At 65.7% G+C, this 15,604-nt stretch overlaps 2 protein-coding genes and 1 long non-coding RNA gene across 4 annotated transcripts in view; 1 reads left to right on the top strand and 2 right to left on the bottom strand.

Moving 5' to 3' along the window:
- Nucleotides 1-5,623: 5,623 nt before the first annotated feature.
- On the bottom strand, nucleotides 5,624-14,010 carry HGFAC (HGF activator). Its single transcript, XM_065914580.1, has 14 exons — nucleotides 12,998-14,010; nucleotides 12,337-12,505; nucleotides 12,079-12,175; nucleotides 11,802-11,881; nucleotides 11,115-11,237; nucleotides 10,904-11,035; nucleotides 10,621-10,731; nucleotides 10,370-10,544; nucleotides 10,085-10,170; nucleotides 9,166-9,430; nucleotides 7,371-7,510; nucleotides 6,961-7,101; nucleotides 6,723-6,871; nucleotides 5,624-5,841 (listed from the first exon to the last, which is right to left on the bottom strand). The coding sequence occupies exons 1-14, from the start codon at nucleotides 13,103-13,105 to the stop codon at nucleotides 5,659-5,661; spliced, it is 1,959 nt and encodes a 652-aa protein (XP_065770652.1). The 5' UTR covers nucleotides 13,106-14,010; the 3' UTR covers nucleotides 5,624-5,658.
- LOC136152972 (uncharacterized) lies at nucleotides 8,823-12,784 on the top strand. Its single transcript, XR_010660304.1, has 3 exons — nucleotides 8,823-8,997; nucleotides 12,112-12,168; nucleotides 12,659-12,784. It is a non-coding gene; the product is annotated as an uncharacterized lncRNA (long non-coding RNA).
- A 64-nt stretch (nucleotides 14,011-14,074) lies between the features above and the next one.
- Nucleotides 14,075-15,604, bottom strand: part of RGS12 (regulator of G protein signaling 12) — a 121,474-nt gene continuing 119,944 nt past the window's right edge. The window contains exon 18 of one of the 2 annotated variants that reach the window (XM_065914533.1): nucleotides 14,075-15,324. In XM_065914533.1, the coding sequence (XP_065770605.1) occupies nucleotides 15,098-15,324 (227 nt within the window). In that variant the 3' untranslated portion in view covers nucleotides 14,075-15,097. The remainder of the gene's footprint in view (nucleotides 15,325-15,604) is intronic. The other variant, XM_065914534.1, reaches the window with a different exon arrangement.

Genomic DNA, 15,604 nt, shown 5'->3' with positions numbered 1-15,604 from the left:
CATCCTCGTGAGAAGACGTGATATTTCTCCCCACCCACCCTGAGGAAACAGCCAGAGGCAGCTATCTGCGCGCCCGGAAGAGGGCCCCCACCCCAGACCCCAACCAGGCTGGCACCCTGATCTCTGACTTCCGGCCTCAGCAACTGTTGAGAACCGCATCTGTTGTTTCAGCCTGACAGTCTACAGTATTTCTGTCATAGCTGCCTAAGCAGACTCAGACAGTTCCCTCAGCCGTGGCAGCCAGAGTCGCTGGTGGCACGTGGCAGAAGCTGACTCTGGTCACTCAAGCAGGAAGGGATCTGTGGGAAGATCTCCAGGCCTCAGGTGGAACCCAGGGCAGGCGGGGGTCAGCAGGAGCTGCAGGAGGCGGAGAGGACAACCACACTCCGGGGACCAGACGCCACCCCAGCTCTGCACCACTGCGCGGCCGGACTGCACCGCCACGGGCCACGGCCGCTGCCTTCTGAGAAGCCCACCACCACCACGGGTCAGAGCCGCCGATCACACAGCCGCGGGGGCTGCTGCTGGACGTCACCGCCGAGAACACCGCCAGACCCCAGGGCCACAGGGCACGGCCACCCCATCAGTGGCTCTGCAGGGACCTGCCATCTGACGCCGCACCTGACACTCGACACCCACATGAACTTTAACCGTTCTACGACTTCTCTGGCCCGTCTCCTCTTCCAGCCGATGTTATTATGATGAGCTCCTAAATGACAGGGCTTCCCTGGTGGCTCAGACGGTCAAGAATCTGCCTGCAGTGCAGGAGGCCTGGGTTCGGTCCCTGGGTGGGGAAGATCTCCTGGAGAAGGGAATGGCAACCCCACTCCAGTATTCTTCCCTGGAGAATCCCATGGACAGAGGAGCCTGGCGGGCTACAGTCCATGGGGTCGCAAAGAGTCAGATGCGACTGAGCACACACCTGAATGAGCGGATGTGTGTGAGCGTCTTTCAAAGTGACCCTGAGTTTTACAAACGCAAGAGAATGCTGGGACCAGGGACAAGCTGCCTTGTCTTGTGTCTCCGGGTGCTCAGTGAGGCTGGAGAAAGACACATACCAGCTGATCATGGCCATAACTCCGCCTGACTCCACCCGAGTGACTCTCTGAGTTGCCCCTCTGCAGGTCCCAGCTCCCTGCAGATAGGTGGAGCCACAGGAAGGAGTTGTGGCCAGTGGATTGTGGGCGGGAGTGATGACGGCCACCTCCCAGCCCTGCAGTCTCCTACACTCATTCATCGTGTGGTGAGATAGGGCGTTACGGACCCACCTGTACGCCTGCTAATCCACCTGGTGAGGCCCTAACCCCAAGGTGACTGGTGTGTGGAGATGGGATCTCTAAGGAGGCAGCAAAGGTCAAATGAGGTCATAAGGGTGGGGCCCTGATCCCACAGGACTGCGGCCTTTTGAGGAGGAGGAGAAGTTCTCTCTCTCTCTCTTTCTATACGTCTCAGGTCGTGCACAGGCACGGCCATGTGAGGCCACAGCAGGAAGGCCCAGAGGAGAGTCTCCCCAGAAACCCACCTCACTGGATCTTGATTTTGAGCTTCACCTCCAGAATCACGAGAAAATAAATGTCTATGGTGTGAGCTGTCCCTTCTGTGGCCTTCTGTTACAGCAGTCCCAGCAGACGGGTACAGAAAGCATGTAAGATTAAAAGACACTGCAGTGTCTCTGGCCTGCACCCACACCCCTTGACGTGACCTCCTCCCACTGAGAGCTGGAGCGTGTCTGTCTACCCCGGCTTTGACGAGTGAAATGCAGTGCAGACACTCACATCCACTGTTTCTTTGGAGCCCAGCCTCCACCATGGGAACGGGCCCAAGCCAGCCTGCCAGATGACAAAAAGATGTGTGTCCCAGTCACCCTACCGCCCCAGCCAAAAGCCTGTTGGCCCTCAAAGGCAGAACTGTCTAAGACCCACCGATGACCCATGTACAACTTGGGCCACGAAAACCACCCCATGAGCAAAGCCAGGGACCAACAGGCCCAGCATCATGAGCTAAGTAGTTTGGGTGTCATTTGCGACACTCTTGAGAGTCCCTTGGACTGCAAGGAGATTCAACCCATTCATCCTAAAGGAAATCAGTCCTGAATACTCATTGGAAGGACTGATGCTGAAGCTGAAACTCCAATACTTTGGCCACCTGATGTGAAGAACTGACTCATTAGAAAAGATCCTGATGCTGGGAAAGATTGAAGGCAGGAGGAGAAGGGGACGACAGAGGATGAGATGGTTGGATGGCATCACTGACTCAGTGGACATGAGTTTGAGTAAACTCCGGGAGTTGGTGATGGACAGGGAGGCCTGGCGTGCTGCAGTCCATGGGGTTGCAAAGAGTTGGACACGACTGAGTGACTGAGCTGTGACACTGAGCGGCATTCTGATACAGTGTCTGTGGCAGAGACTCCAAGCCTGGGGGGACACGGGAAGCTCTGCAGAGAAGGAACTTGGACCCCGAGTTGCCATGGCCAAGGGCACCAGCAAATGTCCAAGCTGAGCAGGGGTCGGCACACAGCAGGCACGACCAGACAGAGCGAGGCCCCCCAGCGCGTCCCGTGTGAGATCACAGCACACCAGAGACAAATGCCAGGCATCACAGGGAAAAGCGATGTCAAAAGACACAATTCACAGTCCGATTTTTTTTTCTGGCCACATGGCTTGCATGATCTTACTTTCGCAACTAGGGATGGAACCTATCAGAAATGCAAAGTCCTAACCACTGGACTGCCAGGGACATCCCCACGATTCCATTTAAAGCAGATTTCTCAACAGTAGGAACAGAAGCCAGTGGAATACCTTCCAAGTGCTGACAGGAAATAGCTAACAATACACGTGAGATGAAACGCCGAGAGAACAGCATGAACGATGTTGTGGCAATAAATGTGGAAATGTAGACAGATAAATTCACCAAAGTGGAGCTTCCTAAACTAGCTCAAGAAGAAACAGAATTCTCAACAAGTCCCAAACTATTAAAAAATGACTCAGTAGTTAAATATCATCCCGTAAATAAGACACTGGGGGCTTCCCTGGTGGCTGAGTCGTTAAGACTCGCCTGCCAACGCAGGAGACATGGGTTCGAACCCTGATCCGGGGAGATCCCACACGCCATAGAGCCACGAAGCCCGAGAACCACGACTACTGAGCCTGTGCTCTAGAGCCCGGGGACCACAACTAGAAAAGAGCCCTCGAAGCAACAAAGACCCAGCACAGCCTATAAATAAAAAAGAAAGAAAACCCTGGGTCCAGGGAATCTTATAGGAGATTCTACCAACCTCTGAATGAACAGACGACCAGCTTTCTACAGCCCCCCAGTGGACAGGGAAAGAAGGGGCAGATTCTCTTAGTCCATGAGGTCTGAGGGTAGCCCTGCAGACGGTCATTCAAACAATGGAAGAAAGGAAAATCACAGGCCAACCTCCCTCGGGAACATAAATGCAAAACCCTAAACAAAAGCAAATTCCGAAAAAGCTGCTAAAACGTCAGCGTGTGTCGGCCAGGGGCCCAGCTGCTGACATGTTAGGACAATTCAGAGAGGGTCTATTTACAAAGGTGTGGTCTTGGAGGGAACCACCAGCGGTGGTGACTGTATGTGTGTGTGTGTGTGCAAGTTGCTTGATTATTTCCGACTCTTTGCAATCCCATGGACTGCAGCCCACCAGGCTCCTCTGTCCATGGACTTCTCCAGGCAGGAATACTGGCGTGGGTTGCCTTTCCCTTCTCTAGGGGATCTTCCTGACCCAGGGATCAAACCCTCGTCTCCTGCATTGCAGGCAGATTCTTTACGTCTGAGCCACCAGGGAAGCCCACTGTGATTGTGTAGCCTGGGCTGGTTAGAGAGACGTGGAACTGCTTCAAGACCTGGGGGTAGGGGGGTCCCTGAACCACAAAGGGGCGTGATCGACACCTTGGGAGGAGTGTGACCTTCAGGTAAGGGATCCGGGTGTACGCTTTGCTGGGATACCAGAACAAATCACCGTCCTGGAGGCCTGAAGTCCAAGGTGAGGATGTCGGCACGGCTGCGTCCTTCCTGCCGTTGTAATGACCCGCTCGGGCCTCCGGCCTCGCCTGTGGGTGGCCGTCTCCCCCTGCGTCTCTTCACATCACCTTCCTCCAGCAGGTGTCTCTGCGAGCACGATTTCCCTTCTTACGGGAACCCGGTCATATTGGATCAGGGCCCATTGCAACGATCTCATGTTAACGTGACCTCCTCTCTGAAGACCTTCTTTCCAAATCAGGTCACATTCTGAGGTCCTGGGGGTTCGGACTCCAGTCTATGAACTTGGGGAGGACACAATCCAACCTGTAACACTGAGGTCACCCCAGAAGGAGGAGCCAGGGAAATCAGCACCCCAATCTCACGCTCCCCTCTCCTGACCTCCTGCTGGGCTCCCCCTACCCGAGAGCATGGGCGCCCATAGATGCAGCCTGTCAGGGTCAGCAGACGGGGCACAGCGTGAGGTGGAGAGGACTCCCTCCCTGACTCAGCACCGCTCGCTCCAGGAATGCAAGGTTGGCTTGACATCAGACCACCTGTAGACGCATGTCACCTCTCTAACAGATCCACACTCCACATCCACAGAGAGAACGGGGTCGGGGAGCGCTCACAGCAGGCAACGGTGTGGGGAACCTGAAGCTACATGGCTCCTGGAGGCCGAGGACGGGCAGTCAGAGGCCCCAGGTCAACCGGTGGGAGCTGCTGTGCCTTCCACGGGACAGGGGTGACCAGCACCAGCCTCTGCCGCCCTGGCTGAGGCCAACACAGCGATCCCCGGTCCACCGCAGGCTCCGAGCCCCACCCAGGGCTGGGGCAGCAGGCACCCACGGAGGCCACCTGTCTTCCTCTGGCTTTGCCGGGGGGCCGGGTGCCTTCCTGGCAATGTGTCCCGTCCTGTCCTGACAATTCTGTTCCCTGCCCTCCCAGCCTCCCCAGCAGCTGCCTGTGGCCACGTGACCCTATTCGGGCAGATGAGAGCGAAACGCAAAATCTGCTGGAGAAGGGGTCCCTGGGGAAACCCTTCCTCTCCTGATTAAAGGGGCTGTGGCTGGACTTCCTGCTACGGGAGGGAAGCAAAGCTCTCCAGCCCCGTTGGTCAGGTCCGAACGGGGCCAAGAGGCAAGGGGTCTGTGCCTACCTGTGTGCGAGACGATGGGGAGGGACTGGAAAGGACTGACCGCCAGGCCTCTAGGGACGTCGAAAGGGTGAGTGGAGGAGAAGGGGCAGCAGGGGACAGAACGTCCTAGGCAGCAGTGGGAGCAGGGTGAGCAAGGAGCCTGGTCAGTTTCACGAACACAGGGAGGCCAGGGTGGCCGGAGCAGTTTGGGGGTCAGGGCGGGGCAGAGGAGGCTCTGAGAGCAGCCTGGCTGGGGAGAAGGTCCCATCCTGCATCTCTTGACCTGAGTCTCCAGGCCGTGGGGCCAGACCCCTCCTGATGGGGTTGCAGGCTCCCTTCTCCGCTGAGGAAGGGCAGCTGGGGTGCTGGCTTGGGGGGCCCCCAGCCCTGAGGGCACGTCACCCACAAAGCTGGGGGAGGGTCATGGCCTCGGAGGGAAGGCAGGGCTGGGGGGCTTGGGCAGGGGGAACTGCAGTGTAGACCCGGAGTCTTGGAAGCATCTTTATTGGCAGCAAGGAGGGAATGTCGGGGGGTGGAGGTGGGGCTCAGGCGGGACTCGCGGGTCGCTTGGGGGGGCGAATCCGGTCGTTGATCCAGTCCACATAGTTGGCCACGCGGGTGTAGACGCCGGGCTTGTTGAGCCTCCCGCAGCCGTCGCCCCAGCTGATGATGCCGTACAGGTAGGCCACGCCGTTCTTCTCGCAGGCCAGCGGCCCACCGGAGTCTCCCTGTGCAGAGCGACCCATCAGGGCCTGAGACCCGCCTGGAAACCGCCCACCACCCCTCACCCCAGCCTCCCGCACCCCAACCCTGAAAGTGCCGCCGCAGGGGTCCAGAGCTGCTCTGGGGTGCAGATTGTCAAGGTAGACCCCCAGCAGCCTGGGGGGAGCGGACGACACAGGCATCCCAAGAGAGGGAGCAGTCCTGCTCGCGCTCCCCCAGCCCCAGAGGAAGCGAGGCCTCTGGCTCCTGGACCGCCGTTCCGCAGGCCCTGCCCTGCCTCCCTCCACCTCCACAGCGAGCAGACCGCCTCAGTCTGGCTCCCCACCCACCCACCAGCTGGCACCCTGCTGGAAACGCCCTCTTCACCACCTGGAAAACTCCTATTCACCCCTCAGGACAGGTGCAAGCGCCCCCTCCTCCGTGAAGCCATCCTTGACCTTCCACAAGGCACGTGCAGGACCTCGTGGTCCAGGGGCAAGCCACCACACCCTTTGCCACTTCTCGGATGGGTAACCCAGGAAGAGCGAGCAGACCCTTCTGGGCATGTCTCCCCGCCCATGAACTGGGGAGTAAAGCAGCTTCTCCATCTCAGCCCTGAGGCGCAGCCCCCCAACCAGGCCTTGGTAACTGAGCTACTGGGATCGGCAGACCGATCAAGCCCACTCGGAAGAACGCGGGGTGAGATGGGCTTTGGCCTTTGGTGTCATGTGGACATTCCTGCCCTTGGTTCGATGTGCCCAGGCTTTGGGACCCGGCACGGGTGAGCACCCATCCTGGGGGCAGCCAGCGACTGGGAGGTGGGCCTCCCGCCCCACCTCCTGGCTGGCCCTGAGGGTCTGGCCGCTTTTGGCTCTGAGCTCCGGGGCGGCGGGCTGTCCAGACTAACCTGGCAGGCATCCGACCTGCAGTCGAAGTAGCCGGCACACAGCATGTTGGGGCTGATGTCGGCCCCATACACCTCGGGGCTGCTGCACTTGTGGTCCGCGACCAAGGGGACCAGCGCCTCCCGCAGCGAGGGGGAGTAGCCGCTCACGTCTGCGGGCCAACACGGGGTGGGGGGGCGCTCAGGCTGGGTCGGGCCACCGCTCCCGGGGGCACAACCCTGGCCCCCGGCCCGCACTCACTCTCGTCCTGGTGGCCCCAGCCCGCTATCTGGCACTTGTGTCCCGCGGGGAAGGGGCTGCCGGGCTCGGGCAGGCAGATGGGCTGGACAAACTGGGAGCGGACAGCGCAGCGCTCCCCTTTCTTCTCCAGCCGGATCAGGACTGGGCGGGAGAGAGGTCGGAGGTCAGCCTGCCGCGCGGGAGCCCGTGACAGCCGAAGGTGGCCACGGAGTCACATGGGGTGCAGCCCGCTGGGCCAGAGGGCTGTGTCCTGGGAGGCCCAGGAGGGAACTGCAGGCAACCTTCCCCCTCCTCCTCACCTCCTCCCTCCCCCCGCCCCCATCTCTCCCATCCCTCCCGGGACAGCCTGAGGACTCCCCCAGGCCTGCCTGGCGCCTGCTCCCAGCACACAGCCCTGGTCGGAGCCTCACCGAGGTCGTGGTCACTGGGGTTGAACACGGAGTACAGTGGGTACGGGATGTACTTCTCTATGCCAAACGTCTGTGTCACGTCCGTCGTGCGGTTGAAGAAGTGCTGGCCCAAGACCACGGAGACGCTTTCCCTGGGGGGGCTGTGCGGCAGGGGCTGGTGGCGGCATGACCCTCAGGCCCCTGAGGTCGGCTTGCCCCTCCCCACGGGCACAGAGCATCCAGGAGACGACCCAGCGCGGGGGGTGACACTGCACAGGGCCCTGCCCCCACACCCTGGGAGAGACCTGAGCAGGGGTGCAGCGGGCTGTAGTGTGGTGGGGCTTGGCGGGCTACGGCCACACCCACGGTCCTGGCAGCACCACCTCTGAGACCAGGGCCCGCGCGAGCCGGGGGCCTCTCGTGGGTCCAGGTGGGCTTGCTGCTGAATGGGGCCCAAGCTGGTGCAGGTCCAGGTTGGGGCACGGTTCTGCCCGGTGCTCCTGGCCTGGAAGCAGGCCTTCCTGTTAAGTCACCCGGGGGTCTAGGAGCCTGAGCACTCCTCCATCACACCTGCCCATGAACGCCCTGCTCCAGCCACCTGCTTGGCCCAGGCCTGGGACCACTGCTCTGGGGCCCCACCCGCAGAGGGTGGGTACCTCCACCCAGCTGGGCCCATCCCCTGATGTGAGAGCAGGCCAGCTCCTCTTCTCCAGCCTGTTAACCACCTCCAGCCCACTGCGTACCGAGGAGGATCCAAGGGACGTTTCACAGGTCCAGCGGGGAAGGGGGGGCCCAGGCCACAGGCAGTCAGCACAGGGCTGGTGCCCACTTTCCCCACCCCCGCGGTGTAGTCCTCAGGGTGACTGCTGGGGGAGGAGTGCTCATTTCGGACTCTCACGCAGCCAGACCCCAGCCTGCCCCAAGCCCCTGACCCCTGGGATGACACTGGACCCCCCCTCCCGAGGACAGCCCCTTCCCCCCAAGGCAGAGAATTTAGGAGCAGGGGATAGGCAGGCCTTTCCCGGCTCTGAGCTCGCTGCCCCTACCCCTGGGGTGTGGTCGTGGGCCTCTCACCCCTGACCCCGACCCTGGACGCCAGCCCCGGCCGTCCTCGCCCACCCAGAGGAGGCCCCCGAGTGGGCAGGACCTCAGGCTCCCCGGGGGCCACCTGCTCCTTCAGGGCAGAGGCGGGGCCGGAAGGGGCGGGGCCTCATGGCAGGTCACGCCCACCGCCTGCTACGCCGCGCGCCGCCACGCCCCGCCTCGCCCCACACGCCCCGCCACGCCCCGCCTCGCCCCACCACGCCCCGCCACGCCCCATCACGTCCCGCCCCGCCCCGCCACGCCCCGCCCCGCCACGCCACGCCCCGCCACGCCACGCCCACCGCCCTGCCGCGCAGGCGCGCCGCCCCGCCCCGCCCCGCCATCGCCCCGCCATCGCCCCGCCCCACCCCGCTGAGCCCCAGGCTCCGGACCCGGGAGCTCCCAAGAGAGGACCGTCCACCCGGACAGACTAGGGACGGCGCCACGGGGCAGGAGCGCGGCGGCTCTCGCAGTCTCCGGGCCCAGCACCGAGCTGAGCGCGGAGCCCCACCTGAGTCAGAGGGGCGACGGGGAGCGGAGGGACCGAAGGACGGGCCTTACACGGGTAAGGTGGGAACGCGCGAGTGATGCTCTGGAGCGGCGGGAGTGAGCGCGGATTGCTGGCGGCGGAGCCGGGACGCCGCGTGTGGGGCCGGGCGGGCGGGCGGAGAGGCGGGTGGTTGGAGGGGGTCACAGGGATGGGTCGTGGACACCGGGGCCCAGGGCCGCTCACCTGCTGGAGAAGCAGTGGGCGGCAGACACCACCCAGCAGGTGTGGACGAGGCTCCCTGCACAGAAGTTGTTCCCGATGTAGATGGCGGCCAGCCAGGGATGGGAGCCGGGCAGCGAGGAGGAGCCGCCAATAATGCGCGGCCGCAGGAAGGTCCTCTTCTTGTGCCTCTTGCCGCAGGTCTGGCGTCCAGCTGGCCCAGCGGCCGCGGGCCCAGGCAGGGTCAGCAGGGCCTCGGTGGGCGGGGGCTGAATCCTGGCAAGGGATTCTGGGGACACAAACCACTGGATCGCGCCGCAGGTCCTGGCTGTGTCCAGGATTCTCTAGGCCCCCAGTGGTTCACCGGCCTCCAGCCCCAGCCTAGGCAGCTCCTCTGAAAGAGGACCCCAGCTCAGGCCCAGCTCTGCTTCTCGGGGCAGGGCACAGGACTTATTCTGAGCCTCAGTTTTCCTCATCTGCAGGATGGGGAGAACTGCACCTGATCACAGGCTTTGCGGGAGCCAGGGTGGCCCAGCATGCCTGGTAGGGATTCCTATCCCTTCCAGCAGCCTGGGACCCCAGAGCCAACCTGGGATGGGTCAAAGAGCCCTGGGACAACGGGGCCAGAGGGCAGGCTGGCTTCTTGGAGCCACCTACCCCCAGGGGCTAACCCCAGGGACACCCAGCTATCCGTGTCCGTGGGGACTCTCCAGGCATAGTGCAGAATGTGTGGGCCCCCTGACCTCTGGTGCCGACCCACTGCATGGCCTTGGACCAGCCCCGCTGTGGTGAGCCTCAGTCTCCCCATCTCTCAGATGGGCCCATGGTCGCCCGGGGAGAGGCGGCTGGGCATGGGGGTGGAGTCGGGAGACCCCAGTGGGGGTGGGGCCAGCCTGGTGCCCACCCTGCTCCTCCCGAGACCACCTCCGGCTGCTGCGCCCACCACAGGCCGCCAAGCGGCAGTACTCCCAGGAGAGGGCGCTGTCCTTCACCACGTAGCACCAGGGCCTCTCGTCCTTGTCTGGATTCCTGGTGGATGGGGACAAGCGGGTGGGTGGGGGTCATGGCCCCTCAGAGGCAAGGGGAGGAGATGGGGACGCCTGCTGGGGGGTTCCTGACCCGCCCAGCAGCTTCTGCTCCTGCAGAAGGTTCTGAGCTCCAGCCCCAGGCTCTGCTCCCTGGGCGGCCTCCCGAGCAGAGGGGTCAGGGCTGTGGGGACAGTGCTGACCGGCAGTAGGCGTGGGGGCCCAGGCCCAGGAGGGCCGCAGCACCCACGGAGTCCACGTGCAGCTCCTGGTAGAGCAGGTCGGAGTTCCAGGCCAGGCAGCTGAGGCCCGAGGCCGCCGTGCTGGCCACGCCTCGATACTCCGTGCCCGTCCCCACGAAGCAGCGCTGGGCGGGCACTGTGGGCGGCAGGAGTGCAGTGAGCCTGGGCCGCGGGCCGCGAGGCCCACCCTGCTCCAAGGCCGGGCAACTCACCGATGTTGCAGAGCCGCCCGGCGTAGTCTGGGGGGCAGGCGCAGACGGTGGTGCCGGTGGCCACGATCAGGTGGCAGGAACCCCCGTTCAGGCAGGGGCTGCTCAGGCAAGCTGCGGGGGAGCACTCGGGAGCTAGGCCTCGGCCCCAAAGCGGGGGCAAGGGGGCGGGTGTCAGGGCCTGGTTCCCGCCCCGGTGCCCCTCTCTGGGTGGCCCTGGGAGGTCCCTTTCACTGAGGGCAGGCTCAGTGAGTGGCCCGCCCCGCCGGGCCGCGCGCTTGAGTACCTGTGTGGCGGGTCCCTTCGCAGCGGGCCTGGCCCCCCACGCACTCGCACTGCTCCACGCGGCCCTGGTGCACGCGGGCCCAGCGATCGCCTGGCTCCAGATACTCGTAGCGGCTCTCATCAAAGCACTTCTCTGGGGGGTTTGGGAGGGCACGGTGAGCCGCGGCTCCCCGCCCGTGGCCGGCGCCCCACCGCCCCGCTGCCCCGCTCACCTGTGCCGCAGTCCTGGCCGGTGAAGGCCGCGGGGCAGGTGCAGTGGTACGACTCGGGGTCCTGCGTGCTGGAGCACGAGCCCCCGTGGAGGCAGGGGCCAGAGGCACAGGGGTCCCGGGGGGCTGGGCACACGTGGGAGGGAGGGGGGCGTCTGAGAGCCCCGCAGGCTTCGGGCCCCCGACCCGCACCGTGACGCTGCCCGCTTGCCAAGGGCCTGCCGCCTTCAAGATGCCCCTTCTAAGGCTCCTCGGGGCCTGTGTGCCCTGCAGGCCTCCGCCCTCCCCACCCCTGCCCAGCTCTCAGACCCCAGGCAGGTGGGCCTCTGACTCCACATCCAACACCTTGAAAGCCAGACCCGCCGCAGGCAGCACAGGCCCCTGGAGCGCCCTGGCCCCGGGAGCACATCTCTCGGTCTGCGGCCCTGTGCGGGGACCCCTCGAGCCCTGTGGGGCCGAGCCTGACCAGCAGGGGGCGGCGTGGCCCCAGCAATAGCCAGAGCAGCTCTGTGGCCCCCAGAGAGGGCAGGACCCTGCCTTGTGGGTGGGCGGGTGTTCCCCACTCCCCACTCCTCCAGCCCCCAGGCCTGCAGTGGGATGAGCCGCAGACAGGACAGGACCCCCCACCGCACCTCAGCTCTGACACCCCCAGGAGATCCCCACCCCAGCTCCAGACGCCCGGGCACCCACCTGGGCGCCCCTGGGGAGCGGGGTCCTGCACACAGTAGCCCCAGGCCCGGTCCCGGTCGTAGTTGTGGGTCGTGGCACACCTGGGGGTGAGGTGTGCGCTGATGGGGGGGCGCCCACAGACCGGCTCGGTGCGACCCGACTCCCCGCAGGGCACCCTGGAGCACTCTCCCGCTCGTCCACTCCACCTGCTGCGTGCCGGGCTCAGGCCGGAGTCGGGAGGGTGGAGGGCAGAGGGCGGGAGGGCCTCCAGGGTGGACACGGGGGCGCAGGGACCCACCACTTCCTGTGGGCGCTTCCCTCTGCGGTGCAGGAATGCAGCATGCGGCCGCCATAGCGGAAGGGGAACCTGCAGGGCTGCCCGGCCTCGGTGAGCACTGTCAGGGTGGGGGGGGGAATAGCAGTCAAGGGCTCCCGCGCCAGATGCCTTCTGACCCCCATCACCCTCCCCACTCCACCCCCCAGCACTGCGGCGGTCCTCCCAGACCACTGTCTGGCGGTCACCCGCCGCCTCCTCCAAGAAGCTCTCCTAACGCACCTGTGCCCCCAGGGCTGTTGGAGGGGGCTCCCCTGGGCAGGGGGGTGAGCCCGCCACCAGGGGGCCCCTCTGCCTGGGGTGTTTCCGCGGCTGCAGTGCTGGGGGTTGCCAAGGTTACAGGGGTCACAGGAGTCACTGTGGCGTTGTGTCCTGGGGGCTCCCTTCGGCTCTGGGAAGGACCGAGAGGGCTGTGATGGGGTGTGTGGGGCGGGCCCCTCACACGAGGACCTGCCTCCGTTTGCATGTCGGCGTCCTGAGGCCTCAGAGTGGGGACCAGGGGATACCGGCTGCAGCTGAACACTGTCCCTCCCCGCCCGCCCAGGCCAAGGAGCCGGGACACCAGCACCGCTGCCATCCAGGCTTGAATCCTGGGGCTGTGGTCAGACGAGAGCAGCTGTGTGGCCTTCGGAGCCCCCGCACCCTCAGACACGTGGACCCAACAGAGGCCCAGAGGGTAGGGACCAGCCCCCGCGCTCCCAGGCCGGGAACCAGCAAGTTGGAGACCCAGTGTTCTGTCCCCCAGGCCTGCCCATCTCGGCCCTGAAGGTCCGCTGTCCCACGTTGGGCCCCTCACCCCGTCCACACCCTGCCCTGGCTTCGCCCCAGGACCCGGAATGGGCCCAGGGTAGCCTGTGGTCACAGTGCTGGGATCAGCGCTCACCCTGGCAGCCTGGGGCTGCGCCCCGCAAGGCAGCAGCAGCAGCAGCAGCAGCAGCAGGGCTGGCCCGGGCGAGGGGCAGGGGCTGGCGACCCGGGCCCAGCGCCCCATGGCTCCTCCTGGGCTGGCGTGAGGAGCGGCGGGAAGCGGGAGCAGGGTGACGGTCAAGGCCGCCTGCAAATGATTAACCCTGGCTGCTTCCCGCGCCGGGAGGCCCGCACATCTGCAGTATCTGCCGCCTGGCTCACCCTGCCTGGGCCAGCGGTCCCCTCTCGCCTCTGCCGTGCTGTTCCTGGACCTGACCGCGTCCTCCAGGCTCGGCACAGACGCCTCCTCCAGGAAGTCTTCCAGGATGACGTGGAAGGAAGGGGCCTGGGCCCCCCAATCCCAGCTTCCGGTCCCCACCCAGCCAGAGGGCTGGCCACTGTGTACTTATGAGCTGTACCAACCAGAGCAGCTGTCCGTGCTGGGCCCGTTGGTGCGGCCCCATGGCCGCCAGGAGGCCCGGCGCAGAGGAGCGTGTGCGCGCTGGGCTGAGAGTTGAGGACAAGGCCCCGGACGGGGACCTCCGCCACCGTCCTCCACAGCACTTCCGTCTGTCCCTTCCCAGGGAGAGCCTGGAGTGGGGCCTCCCGTGCGAGGGGAGCAGGGAGGAGGCCTGCCCCCAGTACCCCGTCCCCACAGCTCCTGGACCCACAAGCCTCCGGAAGCCCAGGACCAGGACCACCCAGGACCACCCGTGCCGTCCCACCTCCCCCCTCCCGAGCCCCTGGCCAGGCACGCGGGCCCACAGAGAACCCAGCTTGGGGCCCTGCCCTGGTCTGGGGGCACTTCGCTCCCCGACCCGTGAACGAGGACAGGGTGTTGCCCCCCCAGACACAGCTGGAGTCGTCGTCCCAGCCAGCCTGTGGTTTGTGACTGCAGCCGCGGGCAGAGCTGCTCGGGGACCTGCTTCGGCAGTTTGAGGGGGTCACAGAGGCCAGGAGACCCCGATCCCCGTGAGTCAGCTCAACTGCCGACACGGGGCGGAGGGAAGGGCTGGCTCAGAGGGTTGGCCTGGCACTACAGCCGCCTCACTGTGCACCCCCAAATTGCCCTCTCTGGGCCCCCGTTTGCCCTCTCTGTGTAGGGAGAGGGAGCGCAGAAACGGGGGCACCCTGCTTGGCAGGCGGTAGGCGCCGGGCCTTCTTCCACGCAGGCACTCTCGGGCCCAGCTCAAGGCACAGCCCGCGGCCCCCGGGTGCACTGAGGCCTAGGGCCCTTCTGCAGACCTGGAGCGCGTCTCCTAGGGCAGGGCGCTCAGCACGGGCTCCGTCCGCCCAGGAGCCTGGGTCCGCAGCACTGTCTCTGCCTCCCGCCACCCCGCGCCCTGCCCGCAGCCTGGCTGCCACCCCATTCCCCCCCAGGCCCCAGCCTCAGGGCCTTTGCACAGGCTGCTGCCCTTTCCCAGGCCTTCTCGGGCAGGCAGGGCTTCCCTGACATGGTCACTGCAGCCTGGCCCTGCCAGACCACTTGTCTACACAAGGCCGGGGGCAGGGGTTCGGGGCAGGGTGGCCTGAGGGGTCCCCGGGCCGGGCCCCGCCCCCACTGGCGGCCGCCCCAAGAGGACGACCCTGCGGGGCCCCTGGCAGACGGCATGGAGCAGACAAGATGGGGCCTGGACGTCGCAGGACCTCGGCCAGCCGCCCACACGCTGGGCCCCGCACCCCCTGAGGTCAGCCTTGTCTCCCTGCCCGCCTCTGACCTCGCCCCCTGAGCCGGTTCTCCCCAGCCGTCCCCGCGACGTGCCCGGGGCCACGGGGGCCACGGTTCCCTGGGGACAGGGCCTCTGCCCCCGGACCCAGCACGAGGCCGACAGTCGGGTCCGCACTGACACTTTATTGCGGGAAGGCTGGACTCCAAGCAGCAGGGACCGGACCACCAGACCTCTGAGCTGGCCCTGGCGGGCCTCTGAGGCCAGGCCCTTGGGGGCGGCTGACCTGGCCTGTCTGAGGCCCCCGATGGGGGGCTCAGCTGCCCCCTGAAGACCACCACTCTCCACGCACATGTCCTGGCCGGCAGCCTGGGTGCAGGGTCCGCAGAGTCGGCTGGCGGGCGGCAGCCTCAGACGAAGGTGGCGTGGTGCGGGCTGGCCTTGGGCTTGGTGGGCCCTCCGGGGACGGGGCTCGGGGTGGGGCGGGCTGACGTTGGGGCCCCGCCGGCCCGTGGCCTCCAGGGGGCCGTCCGCACCCCCGGGACGCTGCTGGCCGGCCCCGGCGGTGCGCCAGCAACTCGGTCCATGTCCACGACTGCGCTGACCGGGGGGCGTCGGCTGCCACGGGCCCCGCCTGCTGTCACGGGGAGAGGAGAAAGGCTGTCACCCGCCTGTCCACCCTGATGGGAGACCCCGGCCGCCCTCCTCGCTCAGACCCTGCCTAGGGGTTCTCGCACCAGCCCCGCCTCCGCCCCATGCCTCCCAGGGGCGATGGCCTCTGCCCTGCGGCCCCTCGGCCTGTGCTCCTGGGAGCACTCAGCAGGCACCCCGAGGAGGGTCCCAGGTCGAGGAGGGTAGCGGTCTCCGGGGAGCGGGCAGGGGCGAGGGCAGCTGCGATCCTGAGTGCTGGGGGCGGG

The sequence above is a fragment of the Muntiacus reevesi genome, chromosome 22 (assembly GCF_963930625.1).
Source record: "Muntiacus reevesi chromosome 22, mMunRee1.1, whole genome shotgun sequence".
NCBI lineage: Eukaryota > Metazoa > Chordata > Mammalia > Artiodactyla > Cervidae > Muntiacus > Muntiacus reevesi.
This window is presented reverse-complemented; position numbering and strand designations above follow the sequence as displayed.

Excerpts from the sequence above, each read along its gene's own strand:
- HGFAC (XM_065914580.1), bottom strand. The coding sequence starts at position 13,105 with ATGGGGCGCTGGGCCCGGGTCGCCAGCCCCTGCCCCTCGCCCGGGCCA. Across the intron at positions 12,176-12,336 it reads CAACAGCCCTGGGGGCACAG|TGCTCACCGAGGCCGGGCAG; the intron begins GTGCGTTAGGAG and ends CCACCCTGACAG. Across the intron at positions 11,036-11,114 it reads CGGCCAGGACTGCGGCACAG|AGAAGTGCTTTGATGAGAGC; the intron begins GTGAGCGGGGCA and ends CAAACCCCCCAG.